Here is an 18,430-nt window from a genome sequence, read left to right on the forward strand (position 1 = left end):
TTGCGAGAAATACGCAGCGGTGTTAGTGAAAAGTCGGTAATTCAATTGCCGGCTTTTCATTTCTTCTGCACAAACCCGACAGGATATGAGACATGGTTTACATACAGTAAACCATCTCATATCCCCTTTTTTTTTGCATATTCCACACTACTAATGTTAGTAGTGTGTATGTGCAAAATTTCAGCGCTGTAGCTGCTAAAATAAAGGGTTAAATGGCGGAAAAAAATTGGCGTGGGCTCCCGCGCAATTTTCTCCGCCAGAGTGGTAAAGCCAGTGACTGAGGGCAGATATTAATAGCCAGGAGAGGGTCCATGGTTATTGGCCCCCCCGTGGCTAAAAACATCTGCCCCCAGCCACCCCAGAAAAGGCACATCTGGAAGATGCTCCTATTCTGGCACTTGGCCACTCTCTTCCCACTCCCTGTAGCGGTGGGATATGGGGTAATGAAGGGTTAATGCCACCTTGCTATTGTAAGGTGACATTAAGCCAGATTAATAATGGAGAGGCGTCAATTATGACACCTATCCATTATTAATCCAATTGTTTGAAAGGGTTAAAAAACACACACACATTATTAAAAATTATTTTAATGAAATAAACACAGCGGTTGTTGTAATAATTTATTGCTCTCTCAATCCATTTCCAGGCCCTCGCTTGGCAAAATAATAAACGCACAAGATACATACCTTCTGATGTCAGATCACTTCCCACGAAGTAATCCATCTGAAGGGGTTAATAATTTTACAGGCACGAGCCCTGCTATAATGCAGCTGTGCTCGTGCTTGTAATTCCCCGGCGAATGAATGAAATGTAGGTCATTGACCTACATTTCCTTCAGTCGCGGTGATGCGCCCCCTGGTGGATGTCCTCATATGACCTGGAGCGTGGGAAAAAGTTCCCAGGCTGCAGTTCATGAGAACATCCACCAGAGGGCGCATCACCGCGACTGAATGTAAGTACAGATCCTGCTTTCCTTTCAGCACCCGGGGATTACAGGCATGAGCGAGTGGTTTATCGCAGCTCGTGCCTGTAATATTAGTTAACCCCTTCAGATGGATTACCTCGTTGGACGTGATCTGACATCAGAAGGTATGTATCTTGTGCGTTTATTATTTTGCCAAGCGAGGGCCTGGAAATGGATTGAGAGAACAATAAATTATTACAATAACCGCTGTGTTTATTTCATTAAAATACTTTGAAATCATGTGTGTGTGTTTTTTAACCCTTTCAAACAATTGGATTAATAATGGATAGGTGACATAATTGACGCCTCTCCATTATTAATCTGGCTTAATGTCACCTTACAATAGCAAGGTGGCATTAACCCTTCATTACCCCATATCCCACCGCTACACGGGAGTGGGAAGAGAGTGGCCAAGTGCCAGAATAGGCGCATCTTCCAAATGTGCCTTTTCTGGGGTGGCTGGGGGCAGATGTTTGTAGCCACGGGGGGGCCAATAACCATGGACCCTCTCCTGGCTATTAATATCTGCCCTCAGTCACTGGCTTTACCATTCTGGCGGAGAAAATTGCGCGGGAGCCCACGCCAATTTTTTCCGCCATTTAACCCTTTATTTCAGCAGCTACAGCGCTGAAATTTTGCACATACACACTACTAACATTAGTAGTGTGGAATATGCAAAAAAAACGGGGATATGAGATGGTTTACTGTATGTAAACCATGTCTCATATCCTGTCGGGTTTGTGCAGGAGAAATGAAAAGCCGGCAATTGAATTACCGGCTGTTCACAGATATCGCGCTGAATGAAATCTAAATACAGAATATATATATATGTGTCTCAATTACATATATATATATATATACTGTATATATGTTTTCCCTAACATTTGAGCACATAAATCCATTAGATGTCGGTTTTGCAAGCCTGCGTGAAAATCTCGCAGTACGGATGCCATACGGATTACATACGGAGGATGCCATGCGCAAAATACGCTGACACACCCTGACTACGGATCAATATTTTTGGAACATTTCTCCGTATTACGGCCGTAGTACGGACGTATAATACGTGGCGTATTGTCTTACGCCAAGTGTGACCCCAGCCTAACAAGGACTTCAGGGAGAAGTCTGTGTTTGGGAACCGTGCACATACACTAGATGTTCATTATGGACCCGGAACGTTACAGTTCAAATTAGCTGATCCCTACCGATGATGATTAGACAGCTCTAGTGCCACATTTATAATTTAGATGATGACAGTTTAGCCTACATGATGGTATACATAATCTACAAGCTTGTTTAGGGGACCATAGGGGTGAGATAATCACAGTGTCATTCAAACAAATAGATAAGGTACTTAGTCTAGCGGGTCATGTGATGCTGGGCTGATGCACCTTGGGATTTATAGCCATGCACAGAAAAATAAAGTCCAGGATAAGAGCAAGGAATCAAGATTGAGCCTGAAAGTTTATCAGTGCTAGTGAAATTATGTTAACAAGGGGGTAACCTAGAGGAGGTATTGAGGTAGTTGCCTACAGGCCCTGGTGCATAAGGACACTCACAGGTCACAAAAACATTTTACATGGTACAATGTGTGTGCACTGTTTTTATAATTTTTAAATTGAGGCCTTGGAACTTGTTTTTTACGTAAAAAATGCACTTATGCCATTCTTGAAATAACCACTTTATTGTTCTTGTCAGTCCATTGTTGTACACCAACTTTTTCTGTTTAAGTCGACCTGCCATTCATTTTTCATAATTTATTCATACTTTATAAGAATATTAAACCTGGGAATGAAATGATTAAAAAATATATAGGAATACTCTGTACAGGACATAATGATAGTGAGCACATGGTCCATACACTGGAACATATACAATCTGGACCAGAAAATTATTGAATCCTCTGAAAACCTTTACAATAAGAGTAAGGTTCATTTTCATTGCACACTGTATGTCAATATTATCTGCATCACTTAATATTTAATTCACAAATAACACTTTTTAAAAAATAGATCACATATTTTAATGTCCTTCAGGTTTTTTTAATTCCCAAACTCGTTGCCTGTAAAATGTGTCACTAAGAATTGCACTCTTCACAGTGACAAGAAAGAATATAGCGGTATGTGGCGGTGAGCCGGATACCTCCGGAGCAGCGAAGCCTTATTGCTTTCAGCTTAGAAGTTTGTGGCCGGCAGCAATGGCATGTGGAACGAAAAGGTTGTTTTAGAACTGTGCTGAAAGAAACAAGAGGGTCCGAGCGGGATGTTTGACTGCAGCGTCCTTCACACCGGGCCAGCAATACCATCTACAAGATAAAAGGAAAAAGTAAAATGAAAGGAGAGTAAACTTCAATTTCTTTAACTATGTGTTTAAAGAGATATTTTTCATTTTAAAGGGGTGGTTTGAAGGTCAAAGAAATTTTCATCTAAATCCCTATCTATTCGGTATAAAAAACTGGAGGAAGATGAGTAGAGAGTGAACAAACAAAAGTTTAATTAGTATACATATTAAACACAACTAGTGGTACAACAAGTATGTAAAACAGAACAAAGATAAACAAACCAGAGGTCAGCCAAAAGTTATCCCATCAACTCTGGAAAAGCAATGAATAGGTACTGTATATCAGGGTAAAAGAGAGGCACATCACTGCAATATAAACTGCGTCTATGAACCAAGTGAACCTACTAGTGCAGAGGTCTCAAACTGCATTCCTCGAGAACCGCGATCAGGTCATGTTTTCAGGATTTCCTTGTACTGCACAGGTGATAATTTAGTCACCTGCACAGAATGATTCCAGCACCTTGTGCAATGCTAAGGAAATCTTGAACACACACATGGTTTGAGGCCCTCGAGGAATGCAGTTTGAGACCCCTGTACTAGTGTATAAGCGCTATGAAGAAAAAGCCCCTTACCCGGCAGGTGAGGGAAGACTCAGAATGGAGCAAGACAACGAAGAGACCCCAACACACATTTCTCATGTGTAACACGTTGCTTTTTCAAGGGGATATGTGCGGGTAACCAGAGAGAACCTTCATATTCCCCTGCCACCGGGTGAAGTGTGCATCACGTGTACAACTGGCAGTGAATGGCAGCGCTGTGCTCAGCGCATGCACATCTGGTGAGTGTACCTTGGCCAAGCATGCATTCGCGGGAGTGCATGTGTCATGAGGTCCCGGTCATGCATGGCAGGCATGGAGAAGCCATGACGCCAGCCATGCCACAGCAACATGACGCTCAAGTGCACTGCGACTGCAGGTGGATCTCAAGGGCACAAATCAAATTAGAATAAATTGAATAGTACAAGGTCAAATGACATTAATTCCAGAAAATGACACATAAAGGAAAAAGGGCAAAACACAAGCTAGTGCAGTCAATGGTGATTTGGCACAGTAAAACCAGATCCAGTAAAAGATGTTAAGATTCAGTCCGCTGAAGAAGATGCTCAATAGAGGAGGGAACAACAAAGGTCGATCATGGCATCACAAATAGGGGAAATTCTAAAGGTAAATAAAACAAATGCATGAACATACATATATGTATACTAAAAAAGCCACTAGGCCTTGAACAAAAATGTGGGAGCAGATGTGAGACAACAATAATGTAACTGTTTATAGAAATTAGGAAACAGAGACATCTGAGGTTAATGTACCCAAAGTGATGATCCACTTGGTTTCACACTGAGCCAGGAGTTTTTCAACGTTTTCCCTCCTAATGCCAGTGTGAATGATGTCAATGCCACTGTCCATGAATGATCCTGAATCATAGTCGTGACGGGTCCTGAAGTGCCGGGGGAGGGTCCCAGGGAGGGCTCCATTTGCAAAATTGCCCAATGTTTGGCAAGGATGTTAAGAATACTTGTCCACTCCCCTTCCTCCAGATTTTTATATATATATGCATGGAATGAGTTTTCTAGGTTTTGTGGTCTATATGCACCCATTGGTGGTCCTGTGTTCCTCATAGCTTATTTATCTGGGTTTATGTTTATTCCTATCTGTTTAGTGCCTACAGTTCCCTAACTACTCTAATGTTTATTGTATTTTCCCCTACTTTTTTATGATGCTTTATTTGAGAATCCCAGTGCATGCTTGGATACTCAAATGAAGCATCATCAAGAGGCTACAGTCACTGCCGCCACTCCTGCCACCCCCTGTCATCATTGATACTCTTTTTTAGGGGTTGGGCTAGCCCCTATGTGATGTGCACAATCACAGCGCACGCTCTGTGTTGCAAACTCAGATCAAGAGTAACGAGCCAGGAACACAGAGGAGAGCGCACTATCAGAGTGTGGTGTCAGGGTACCTGTCATGAAGAGATTAGCGCATCCCCACAAGTGATGCTATTTTCTGCACGTTGCCTGCTATTCTGGCAACACTTTTACAGTGCGCTCTCAGGTGGTGATACGCATGGGGCTCATCCCTATTTTTAACATTTCCATAAGACAGCACTACACGTTTTCTTAATTGCAAACCAGGATATTGAGTCAGTGGTTACATTTGTATTTGTTCAGCACTCCCATTGTTATTATTATACTATGTATTGTGGATAGCTGTTTTTTATTATTACATTTGTATATTTGAATGCTGGGCATAGATTCACCCTGATCATTGGTAGACCATACCTAAAAAACCCTTGCTTATTTAACCATCATTGGGGTACTAGTAGAGTTAGTATCTTCTTATCTCTTAGATTTATATAGAATTTGTTCATTAGTATTGGTATTAATAATGGTACGTTACATTTGCAATGATAAAATAATCATGACATCACATCATTCTCATTAATGTTTTTTGCAGTCTTTTTGGTATTTATTGATTGGCAGATTGCTATATTTTTGCACCCCTTTGTTGCAATGTATAAAACCTCTTTGGCTTATTAAAAGTTTTAAATTATGTATTTGAGTGTTCCTTGTTGTTTAATTAAAATTATTAGGTTATCCCAAACTGTCTAAGAATACTACTTTTTTGCTCTCTTAGAAAAAAATATTTTTTCAGGTAATAAATTTGGTATACTTCAACAAATCCCACTGATTTTGAGACTGTTTTCTCATGCCATATTATACTTCATGATAGTGGGAAAAATTTTTTGATTTGACTTGCAATTATTTGTAAAAATTTCAGCAATTTTGAGAACATTTTAAAACTTTTGCAATTTTCAAACTTTTAATTCTTATGCTTTTAAACCAGAGAGTTATGTCACACCTCCCACAAGTGACCCCATTTTGGAAACTAGACCCCTCAAGGAATATATCTAGATGTATGGTGAGCACCTTGAACCCCCAGGTGATTCACAGAGGTTTATAACATATATATCGGTGAGAATGAAAAATTACGTTTTTCGGATAAAAATGTTCTTTAAGCCCCCAATTTTTTATTTTTACAAGGCTATATGGAGAAAATGGACCCCAGAATTTCATGTGGAATTTCTCCTTAGTATGTCAATACTCCATATATGGGTAAAAACTACTGTTTCGGTGCATGGCAGGGTTTAGAAGCGAAAGAGCACTGTTTGACTTTTTGAACGAAAAAATGGCTGGAATCAAGAGCGAACATCATGTCACGTTTGGAGAGCCTTTGATGTGCCTAAACAGTGGAAACCCTCCACAAGTGACCCTGTTTTGGAAATTAGACAATCAAGGAATGTATCTTAATCTTTCCTGAGCACTTTGAACTCCCAGGTGCTTCACAGAAGATTATAACGTAGAGCTAGAGCCGTGAATAATAACAAATCAAATATTTACATAAAAAATGTTCATTTATCCTAAAATTTTTATTTTTACAAGGGTAATAGGAGAAAATGCACAATAAAATTTCTCCTGATTATGCTGATACCCAATATGTGAAAACTACTTTTGATGCACAGTGCAAAGCTCAGAAGGGAAGAAGTGCCATATTGGAGTTCAGATTTTGCTGGAAAGGTTTGAGAGTGCCATGTCACATTGGCAGAGCCTCTGAGGTGCTAGAAAAGCAGAACCCCCCCCCCCCTATAAATTATGCAATTTTACAAACTACACCTCTCAATTAATTAATCTACGGGTGCTGTGAGCATGTTGACATCACAAGTGCCTTTCAGAAATTTATACTACTGGGCGGAAAAGAAAGAATAATTACATTTTTACTGCTGCCAAAATATTGTTTTCAGCCCAAATTTTTAATTTTTATAAGAGCTAATGGAAAAATTGACCTCTCAGTTTATTGTGTAATTTTCTCTGATTGTGCCAATACTAAATGTAACCGAGAGCTATTTTTAAGGCACAGTGCAAAGCTCAGAAGGGAAGAAGCACCTTATTATAGTGCAGATTTTACTGTTATGGTTTGTGGGTACCGAGAGAGTAGAATACCCCATAAGTGATCCCATTTTACAAACTACATCTCTCAATGAATTAATCTAAGGGTGCAATGATCATATTGACATATTGGATGGGTCACATAACCTTACACCATTGGACAGTGAAGAAGAAATGATTACATTTTTACCACAAAAATGTTGGTTTAGCCTCAAATTTTACATTTTCACAAGGGGAAATTGGTAAAAATGGCAACAACATTTGTCACATAATTTCATATACAGAGCCCCTAATATCTGGAACAGCAGAATACCCCCTCAAGTGACTCCATTTTGGAACTTATACCCATTTGGGAATTTATTTACAGGTGTAGTGATGATTTGGCTCCATGGGTGCTTTCCAGAAACCAGCAGTGGATGTTGCTGAATGAAAATTGAAAATCTGCTATTGTAGTGCCTGTACATTGTAGTGCTCAGTATGTTGCAGTGCTTAGCTCATGGTTCTGGAGACACGCACCTGTAAATTGGATGGGCTCTGATCGCTACAGAAATACCAAACATGTGAACGCTAAATGTGGTTAAGGCTTCTGGGGCTCAGAGGGGAGGTGGGCATTGGGATTTTGGAGTGCAGAATTCCCTGGATTTCTTTTGGCAGTTGAGGAGCCCTAGCATTTTCCTAGAGCCTTTGTGCTACTAGCAATGTGGATTTCCTGATATTTCCATTGATATATGATAAACCTAAGTGGGAATATTTTGCATAACATTTTGGATCACATTTATCCTGCACTCTATGTTGGGTACATACATGGGGATTTCCATCTAAATCTCAGAATGATGTGCTTCAAATGAAACCTCTGAGGGATTTATTCACTATAATGAGGCAGAAGTGTTACTCCGGAATCAGCCTCTATTTAGTGGTATCCTTCTTTTGAGAGGTGCATAAAACTGTGGCCGACCGCACTTTTATGCATGCCTAAAAAGACGGACACAGCCGGATCACAGGCTAGACTGAATCCACAGCATCTCCATCTGCATCATTATAGGGACTCTTCCGCCGGCGTTTCCACCTGAATCACGTATTCCAGAGATTTACTCAGAAACCCTGGTATATACACTCAGTGTAGAGCACAGGTTAAATGTGAGCTGCATCTTACTGCAATCTTCGAGAGGCAGAATGAACAAATCAATAGTAGATCAAGAATTCGGGATGGTGCTATTACAGTAATACCAGATTTATATTGCTTTTTTTGTTTGGCTGCTGTCACACACTAAAAGATGCTTTTTTTTGTTGCAAAAACTAGGTTTTGCATTGCTATATTTTGAGATCTATAATGTGAGTCATGTGAGGGCTTTTTTTTTGTGGGATTAGTTGATGTTTTTAGTGGTACCATTTTCGGGCACATAACATTTTTTGATCTCTTTCTATTCTGACTTTTGGAAAGCAGAACGAACATAAACCAGTGATTTAAGAAAGGTTTTTTTGGGAGTTTTTTAATGCCATTTCACATGTGGTAAAGTTCATTGAATATTTTGCTGTATTTTGAGAGCTATAACTTTTACATTTTTATGCTGATGGAGCTGTATGACATGTTTTATTTTGCGAGACACGATGACGTTTTCAGCTATAGCATTTTTATTTACATTCAACTTTTTGATCATGCTTTATTCCACTTTTTTCCAGTGGTATGATGAAAAACCATAGTTTGCAATATCTTTTGTATTTCTTTTTACTTCTTTTTATTTCTTTACTAAAAGGGTTAACTAGTGTAATAGTTTTATAGATCAGGTCGTTCCGGATGAAGCAAGACCAAACATGTTTTTTTACATTAAATATGTATTTATTGGTATAATATGTTTCTATTATTATTATTATTATTATTTTCTATTTTTATATATATTTTTACAATGTTTTAATGTTATTTAACTTTTTTTTTACTTTTTTACTTAGTCCCTTTATGGGTCTTTCACTTTTTTTTTGTTATGATAGCAGGTATAATGCATTGCAGTGCACCAGCATTGCAATGCATTATACCTGCACAAACCCATCTTACACCATGCTCTGAGCATGGTTTATGATGGTTTCCGTAGCTTGATGGCCTGAGGGTCATTATAATTACCTCAGTTCACCATGGGAACAATTGGATGATGTAACGGAGGCGCCTATCTGAAGGGAAAGGGAGCTCTTTCTCTCTCTCTCTGCCTCTTAAATGTTGTGATTGGTCTCGATCACAGCATTAAGGGAATTAAACAGCCAGGAGCAGTTCTGGCACCATCCCTGGCTGTGACAGCAGGAGCTTGACCACTAGCAGCACCGAGCTCCTGTTATGATTGTGTGGGAGGTACTAATACTTCAGCACCTACTGGGGGATCATGCTGTGATTAGACAATCATATTGACTGATCAATCACAGCACTCTGAGAGTGGGGACTGATGGCATGGGTCCTCACACCACTTCCCGTATCGCTCAGCTGTCTCAGACAACTGTTCGGCTTGGAACTGTCACTGTGTGTTTAAGTATTAATAGTTGTGGAAGCACATCCTTACTGTTCTTACAATGCAGCTTTCCTTTATGACTGAAGGCTCTACTCTAAGCAGGGTTAAAGGGTACAGTGACACCAGCACTGATTGGGTGCAGTGCTCGAGTCAAGTGTAATAACAACTGCACTTGAGCCCCAGGAACTCGAGGGCCGCCACCACCGCTGGATTGGCATTGGGACAATAGGAAAATATCCTTTTTTTTTTCATGAGGGGAAACATTTAGATTGTTAATGTTGAGAAAGTCTGCACTGGAATTGCCATATTGACATTTGCTTCATGCAAATCATGCTAAAACACATTGACTTATCTGTAATATGTAAACAGGATGATAATAACCCCATTTAACTCCATTGCACTATAGTTTGATGCCAGGAAATTCACAGAAAATCCTTGAAGTGTGTGAGAGCTGAAGCTATAACTACCAATCACAAGATTAACCCCTTACTGACATCGGACGGGATAGTACGTCCGATGTCAGCTCCTCTGCTTTGATGCAGGGCTCCGCAGTGAGCCCGCATCAAAGCCGGGACATGTCAGCTGTTTTGAACAGCTGACATGTGCCCGCAATAGCGGTGGGTGAAATCGCAATTCACCCGCCGCTATTAACTAGTTAAATGCCGCTGTCAAACGCAGACAGCGGCATTTAACTACCGCATCCGGCCGGGTGGCCGGAAATTACGGCATCGCCGACCCCCGTCACATGATCGGAGGTCGGCAATGCTTCTCCATTGTAACCATAGAGGTCCTTGAGACCTCTATGGTTACTGATCGCCGGTAGCTGTGAGCGCCCTCCTGTGGTCGGCGCTCACAGCACACCTGATTTTCTACTACATAGCAGCGAACAGCAGATCGCTGCTATGTAGCAGAGGCGATCGTGCTGTGCCTGCTTCTAGCCTCCCATGGAGGCTATTGAAGCATGGCAAAAGTTTAAAAAAAAAAGTAAAAAAAATGTGAAAAAAATAAAAAAATATAAAAGTTTAAATCACCCCCTTTCGCCCCAATCAAAATAAATCAATTAAAAAAATCAAATCTACACATATTTGGTATCGCCACGTTCAGAATCGCCTGATCTATCAATAAAAAAAAGCATTACCTGATCGCTAAACGGCGTAACGAGAAAAAATCGAAACGCTAGAATATGTTTTTTTGGTCGTCGCGACATTGCATTAAAATGCAATAACGGGCGGTCAAAAGAACGTATCTGCACCGAATTGGAATCATTAAAAATGCCAGCTCGGCACGCAAAAAATAAGCCCTCAACCGACCCCAGATCATGAAAAATGGAGACGCTACGAGTAACGGAAAATGGCGCAATTTTTTTTTTTTTAAGCAAAGTTTGGAATTTTTTTCACCAATTAGGTAAAAAATAACCTAGTCATGTTAGGTGTCTATGAACTTGTAATGACCTGGATAATCATAATGGCAGCTCAGTTTTAGCATTTAGTGAACCTAGCAAAAAAGCCAAGCAAAAAACAAGTGTGGGATTGCACTTTTTTTGCAATTTCACCGCACTTGGAATTTTTTTCCCGTTTTCTAGTACACGACATGGTAAAACCAATGATGTCGTTCAAAAGTACAACTCATCCCGCAAAAAATAAGCCCTCACATGGCCAAATTGACAGAAAAATAAAAAAGTTATGGCTCTGGGAAGGAGGGGAGTGAAAAACGAACACGGAAAAACTAAAAATCCCACGGTCATGAAGGGGTTAATATCAAACATTGAAAAATGAACATTTATAATACGTAACAGCTTTCAGAATTTTTTATTCATGTTACACAAACTGATAAATGTAAGCCTGACTGGTAGTATCAAACTAGTATATTTAAAAAAAAAAAATCACAAGTAAAGGTACCGTCACACTAGGCGATATCGCCAGCAATCCGTGACGTTGCAGCGACCTGGATGGCGATATCGCTGTATTTGACACGCAGCAGCGATCTGGATCCCGCTGTGAAATTGCTGGTCGCTGCTAGAAGGTCTGCACATTATTTGGTCGCTAGGTCGCCGTGTATCGCCGTGTTTGACAGCAAAAGCGACGATACCAGCGATATTTTACACTGGTAACCAGGGTAAACATCGGGTTACTAAGCGCAGGGCCGCGCTTAGTAACCCGATGTTTACCCTGGTTACCAGCGTAAAAGTTAAAAAAACAAACAGTACATACTCACCTGCGCGTCCCCCAGCCTCTGCTTCCTGACACTAAAGCGCCGGCCCTAAACTGAAAGTGAAAGCAACAGCGGTGACGTCACCGCTGTGCTGTTAGGGCCGGAGCTCAGTCAGCGTCAGGATGCAGAGGCTGGGGGACGCGCAGGTGAGCATGTACTGTTTGTTTTTTTAACTTTTACGCTGGTAACCAGGGTAAACATCGGGTTACTAAGCGCGGCCCTGCGCTTAGCAACCCGATGTTTACCCTGGTTACCCGGGGACCTCGGCATCGCTGGTCGCTGGAGAGCGGTCTGTGTGACAGCTCTCCAGCGACCACACAGCGACGCTGCAGCGATCGGCATTGCTGTCGCTATCGCTGCAGCGTCGCTTAGTGTGACGGTACCCTTACAATGTCACTTAACTTTTGTTTGCGTTATATCCTGCTGGACGATCAAACCATTTGGGAAAATTCAGCAAAGTTGGCAAATTTGAATTTCAAAGAAATTGACTTGTGACAAATGTATTTGCCACAAATCTTTATAATGCAAAGCCTATCTCTGCCCTGAAGATAGGCATCTAACACTAGGAGGTCTGTGTAATGACTGTATTAAACCCATTTTATACTGTTTAATGCAAACACTTATTATTGTCCAAGTGATCAAAACCTGTAGACATATATTTAACAACACACTAAAGTATTAGATACGTTAATCTGTTTAAATTGTAGAAATGGTCCAAACAGTATCCTTTTTGTGGGAATATGCCTTCTTTGCTGGTGTTTATACTTATGTAGTACAATCAGAAGTTGTGAATTTGCTGCAAAAATTATCCTTGCATAGAAAATTTTAAGCTTTTTTCTTTGCTTAATTAAAAAGTGAAAACTTTATCACAAGGTGTTCAAAAATGGTCCATTTATTTAGGAAGCAAAAACAGGTGTGCTAATAAATTTGGAAAGTGAAGAAGTAATGGCTTCTCAACTAGTAATGAAAAAAAATCTATTTTTTGTGGGGTGAATTGCATCACGTTTGCTATTCTCAAAATGAGTAAACAACTTCTTAGGCTCTTTATTTTTTTTTATCAAGCCTTCCAAAATGTATCTCTTTTTAGGGAGTAGGAACAGGCTACCTGTTTGCAAAGTGAAGAAACAATGGCTTGAAGTCAGCAGCCTGTAAAAAAATAGTCCCATTTGGCAGTGGTAGCAGCAGAACCTGCATGATGAAGCATTATAGTGGGCAGGCAAGGAGAAGTCTAGCAGTGTAAGAATAAGAACAGCAGGATGAACAGGGTGTAAATGCCCAGCTTAATATGGGTTGTTGTTGGAAATTAAAGCAACATAAGGGTGTATAACACATGCAATTGACAGGCAGACAGAAAGTATGGCTGATTTAATCCTTGGTATGGGGAATCACAGACAGGGAAGGAAAGACCAAGTTTACAGTCCAGCCATTGTTCTCCAAAATCTAATTAGCTGGAAACTTTAAATGGTGATTAAAGAAGAACCATAAAGCAGCTTTCTTCAATAAAAGTTTCAATGTAATTAGTATTTCAGCATCAATTCAGCTACAGTAGGTATAATAAGTATTTAACGCATCACCAGTTTTCTAAGTAAATATATTTCTTTAGATGCTATTGACATGAAATTCTTACCATAAGTCGGTAACAAATGATTCAATCCACACAAGCAAAAAAAATCACACCGTGGATGTCCATAAATTAAGTTATGTGTAATAATGAGAAATGACAAAGGGAAAAAGTATTGCGCACTTAGGGAAACAGGTTTTGCAAAAAGACATGGAAAGTCATAACACATACTGAAATCTATCAGTAACTAGAAAGCAATCCTGCCACTTAAAGAAAAATAATATCAGCTGGTTGAACTGGTGGCTTATAAATAGGTGTCCCATTACCAAGGTACCACAGAAGCAACAACTCATGATGGGTGAAACCAGTGAGCTGTCTCAAGACTGTTGCAACCTTATTGTTGCAAAACATACTGATGACATTGGTAAGAGAAGAATTTCTAAACTATTGAAAGTTCCAGAGAGCACATTTGGGGCCATAATGGAGAAATGGAAAGAACATAATTTCACCATAAACCAATCATAACCAGGTGCTCCTGCAAGATTTCAGACAGTGGAGTGAAAAGAATTATCAGACAAATTGTCCAAGAGCCAAGGACAATGTGTGAAGAGCTATAGAAATATGTTGAATCGGCAGTTTAATTGTTTCAAAGAAAACGTAATACACTCAACCTCCACGGTCTGTATGCATGCTCACCACACAAACGTCCATTGCTGAACAAAAAGCATGTTCAAGTTTGTTCAAATTTGCTCAACAAAATTTAGACAAGCCTGTGAAATACTGGAAGAATAGAGTCTAGTCATATGAGACCAAAATTTAACTCTTTGGATGCCACAATACACATCATGTTTGGTGGCCAAAAGGTACTGCATATCACCCCCAAAAACACCATACCAGCAGTGAAGTTTGGAAGTGGGAACATCCTGGTATTGCACTGTTTTTCAACATATGACACTGGCAAACTTCATATAAATAGAGGAGGGCTCCTAGAATGGCCCAGCCAATCACCTGACCTGAATCCAATAGAAAATATATGGAAGGAACTAAAGCTCAGAATTCTTAAAAGGAGCCCACGGAACCTTGCGGATTTCAAGAGTGTTTGTGTGGAAGAATGGACAAAAACCACACCTGAGCAATGCCTGTGACTAGTTTCTCCATATAGGTGGCATCTTGGAGCAGTCATCACTAACAAAGGCTTTTGTAAGAAGAAGTATTGATTACATTTCAGTATGTGTGTTCAATAATTTTGCCTGTGTCATTTCTCATTATTATACATAACTTAATTTATTAATACTATCCGTCCATCAATAGAATAAGTTGCCCATAAGGACACTCAACTATAATAAATCAATTATATCCATGAGATGCAATTGCCATGGATAAAGAGTGACATAGGCTAAAGTATGATTAAAAATAATTTTTATTACAACATATAAAATAAAAACCTAATTATAAAACAGGGCTGAAAAAACCTCCAAAGGGAGGGAAGTAAATACAGGCACAGGTGGTGCAAATAGCAATGCAATGGAAGATGTATACCAATGACAAAAGCACGGACTGCAATATAAAACAATAATGCACATAGGAACACTGCTGCGTAAGTGAACCACTGAAACAGACAAAGAAATTCTATCTGTACATATAGTATGGGAAAAACAGCAGTGGGCTAATAAGTGCAAAATACTAGGCACACCTATACCATATGAATGATAATATACACTACGTAGTGACGATGGTAGTCCCAGTAATGCCAATATTGCAGGACAGGCTAACCGTGTACAATAAACATGCTTACCACAAGGTATACTGTGTCTGAAGTCCTCCCTCCCGCCCGACGGGCACCGTTTCGCTGATCGCTTCTTCCGGGGGCGTGTTGTAATAAAAATTATTTTTAATCATACTTTAGCCTATGTCACTCTTTATCCATGGCAATTGCATCTCATGGATATAATTGATTTATAACTTAATTTATGGATATTTATGGTTTTATTTCTTTGCCTGTGTTGTTTGGATGGGTTGTTACTGACATCTGAGAATTTCACGACAATAGCAAATTTAGAATATATTTACATACCCGCTATATGTCTTTACTTTACAAAATGGTACTTTTTGGTTCTCTATATTTTAGTTTTCACTTTTGTTACTTGACGTTGCATTTTGTTTATTGATAAAAAACAAACTATTAACACTTCTATTATTGAAAGCATTCTTATGTCGCTGCATTACACACAAATACATGTACACACAAACTGCATGGGTTCAATCTCTCTGGAAGCAGCAATGATATGAAGCCACAGGATTTTGACCCAAAAAACACAACAATGTTTATTTCCACTGGTTTCACAGTACCGAAAACAAAACCATAAAAAAAAAATCCTTAGCTGTATTCAAGCACTAATTAAACAATAAAGGCCCTGGCTACTAAAAATGCTGCTACTCTCAGTTTGGTGACACAAAACAGCTATTGTCTATAGCAGGGGTCTCATACACACGGTCCGTGGGCCAGATGTGGCCCGAGGCTGCTTTGTGTGGCCCACAGGTACTGTAGACTCCTTGGTGATCCTTGACAAGCTGACACAGAGAAGCTGCAGTGCGCCAGCTCCCAGTGATCAATTGTGTGTGTGCGTATTACTGTATGTGTGGGTATTTACTGTTGAAGGTAATTATTGTGTGTGCGTGGGGATATTACTGTGTGGGGGACATTTACTGTGTCTGTGTGTGGGGGTGTTACTGTGTGTGGGTATTTACTGTGTGAGGGGTATTACTGTGTGTGGGTTTATTTACTATGGAGGGTATTTACTTTGTTTATGAGGGTATTTAGTGCCATGGGGGAGGTATTTACTGTGTGGGTAAGTTATTGACTGTGTGGGGGATGTATTTACTGCCATTCGGGGAGGTTTTTACTGTGTGGGGGATATTTATTCTGCAAAGGTGTTTACTGTGTGTGTGGGGGAGGTATTTATTACCTAAGGTGTACTTACTGCTTGAAAGGTATTTACTGTGTGTGCGGGAGACTTACTGTAACGGCCCTGGGGGAGATTTACTGTGATGGGGTATTTAGTGTATAGGGAAGATTTAGTGTAATGGGGTATTTAGTGTAACGGGCCTGGGGGAGATTTACTGTGATGGGGGTATTTACTCTCTGGGGGTATTTACTCTCTGGGGGTATTTACTCTGTGGGGGCAATTTACTGTGTGTGTGGAAAACTTACTGTAATGGGCCTGGGGGAGATTTACTGTGATGGGGGTTTTTACTCTCTGGGGGTATTTACTGTGTGTGGGGGGTATTTACTGCCTGGGGGCAATTTACTGTGTGTGTGGGAAACTTACTGTAATGGGCCTGGGGGAGATTTACTGTGATGGGGCTATTTAGTGTAACGGGCCAATTATTTATTCAGAGGCTCAGTGTAAGGCAGATATTTTTATTCAGAATGACACTGCTATTATAATGACACTACTATCTTTAAGAGCAAGGTGTGGTTATCTGCTGCAGGAGACCAGAGAAGATGGAAGTCTGCGGAGATAAGCTGTGGATGAGAAAAGTCAACATGGTGTCTGGACAAAAAGAAGAAGAAAAGAAAGAGAACGACTCCAGAGACAACATCAACTATCAGGAATCTGGATGTAAATGATTTTATGTGATACTAAGTCTCATATTTTTATTTGCTAGCATTAAAGGGGTTGTCCAAGTTTGTGTTGAGTCTGCAGTCATTCTATGTGACTGCAGACTTCTGAATTCTCACAGTGCACACTGCACGCTGTCAGGATTCTCTCATGCCATTAATTTGCATACATACAGTCACGTACCGATTAGACATGTGTGACCTCACCCAATGAAAATGTATTGAGTAAGGCTGGACACATCTAGATGGAATGAGGCCAGAAGTAAACAAATCACATACTTGTGCAAGGAAGAATCCTAAAAGGGAGCAGTGCATGCGCTCTGAGAATTCAGAAGCTGCAGTCGCTACAGTGATTGAAGACTATCATCTCCAACCTGGACAAACCCTTTAATTATAAAATGAAGCCCTGTAGCCAATCCTAACAGCATGTAATATCCTCACTATCAGGATTTAGCGATACAGGTTCCAACAGTCATCATATTTGCGTTTTCATTTTTTGCTCCCCTTCTTCCCAGAACCATAACTTTTTTATTTTTCTGTCAAAATGGCCATGTGAGGGCTAGGTTTTTTGCGAGACGAGTTGTACTTCTGAAAGACATCATTGGTTTTAACATAGCGTATACTGGAAAATGGGAAAAAAATTCCAAGTGCGGTAAAATTGCCAAAAAAGTGCAATCCCACACTTGTTTTTTGCTTTTTTTACCATGTTCACTAAGTGCTGAAACTGACCTGCCATTATGATTCATCAGGTCAATACAAGTACACGGGCACCAAACATGTCTAGGTTCTTTTTTATTTAAGTGGTGAAAAAAATTCCAAAGTTTGTCTAAAAAAATTGTGCCATTTTCCGATACTCATAGCATCGCCATTTTTCATGATCTGTTGTTGGGTGAGGACTTATTTTTTGTATGCCGAGCAGATGTTTTTAATAATGCCATTTTGGTGCAAATACGATCTTTTGATCGCCTATTATTACATTTTAATTCAATGTTGCAGCGATCCAAAAAACTGAATTCTGGTGTTTTGACTTTTTTCTTGTTACGTTGTTTAGCAATCGGGTTAATTATTTTTTTATATTGATAGATCAGGTGATTCTGAACGCGGCGATACCAAATATGTGTTTATTTGATTTTTTTATTGTTTTATTTTGAATGGGGCGAAAGGGGGGTGATCTGATCTTTCATATTTTTTTATTTTTTTAATATTTTTAAAAACATTTAATTTTTACTTGTTGCATGCTTCAATAGTCTCCATGGGAGACTAGAAGCTGCAGTACTTTGATTGCCTCTTCTACACA

At 39.8% G+C, this 18,430-nt stretch overlaps 1 protein-coding gene across 5 annotated transcripts in view; it reads right to left on the minus strand.

Annotated features, from left to right (window-relative positions):
- Positions 1 to 2,647: 2,647 nt before the first annotated feature.
- NDP (norrin cystine knot growth factor NDP) overlaps positions 2,648 to 18,430 on the minus strand; it is a 251,920-nt gene continuing 236,137 nt past the window's right edge. For all 5 annotated transcript variants that reach the window (XM_077299478.1, XM_077299477.1, XM_077299476.1 and 2 more), the window contains one exon: positions 2,648 to 3,269. In XM_077299478.1, coding sequence (XP_077155593.1) covers positions 3,042 to 3,269 — 228 coding nt within the window. In that variant the 3' untranslated portion in view covers positions 2,648 to 3,041. The remainder of the gene's footprint in view (positions 3,270 to 18,430) is intronic.

This window comes from Ranitomeya variabilis, chromosome 3, assembly GCF_051348905.1.
Source record: "Ranitomeya variabilis isolate aRanVar5 chromosome 3, aRanVar5.hap1, whole genome shotgun sequence".
NCBI classification, from domain to species: Eukaryota; Metazoa; Chordata; class Amphibia; order Anura; family Dendrobatidae; genus Ranitomeya; species Ranitomeya variabilis.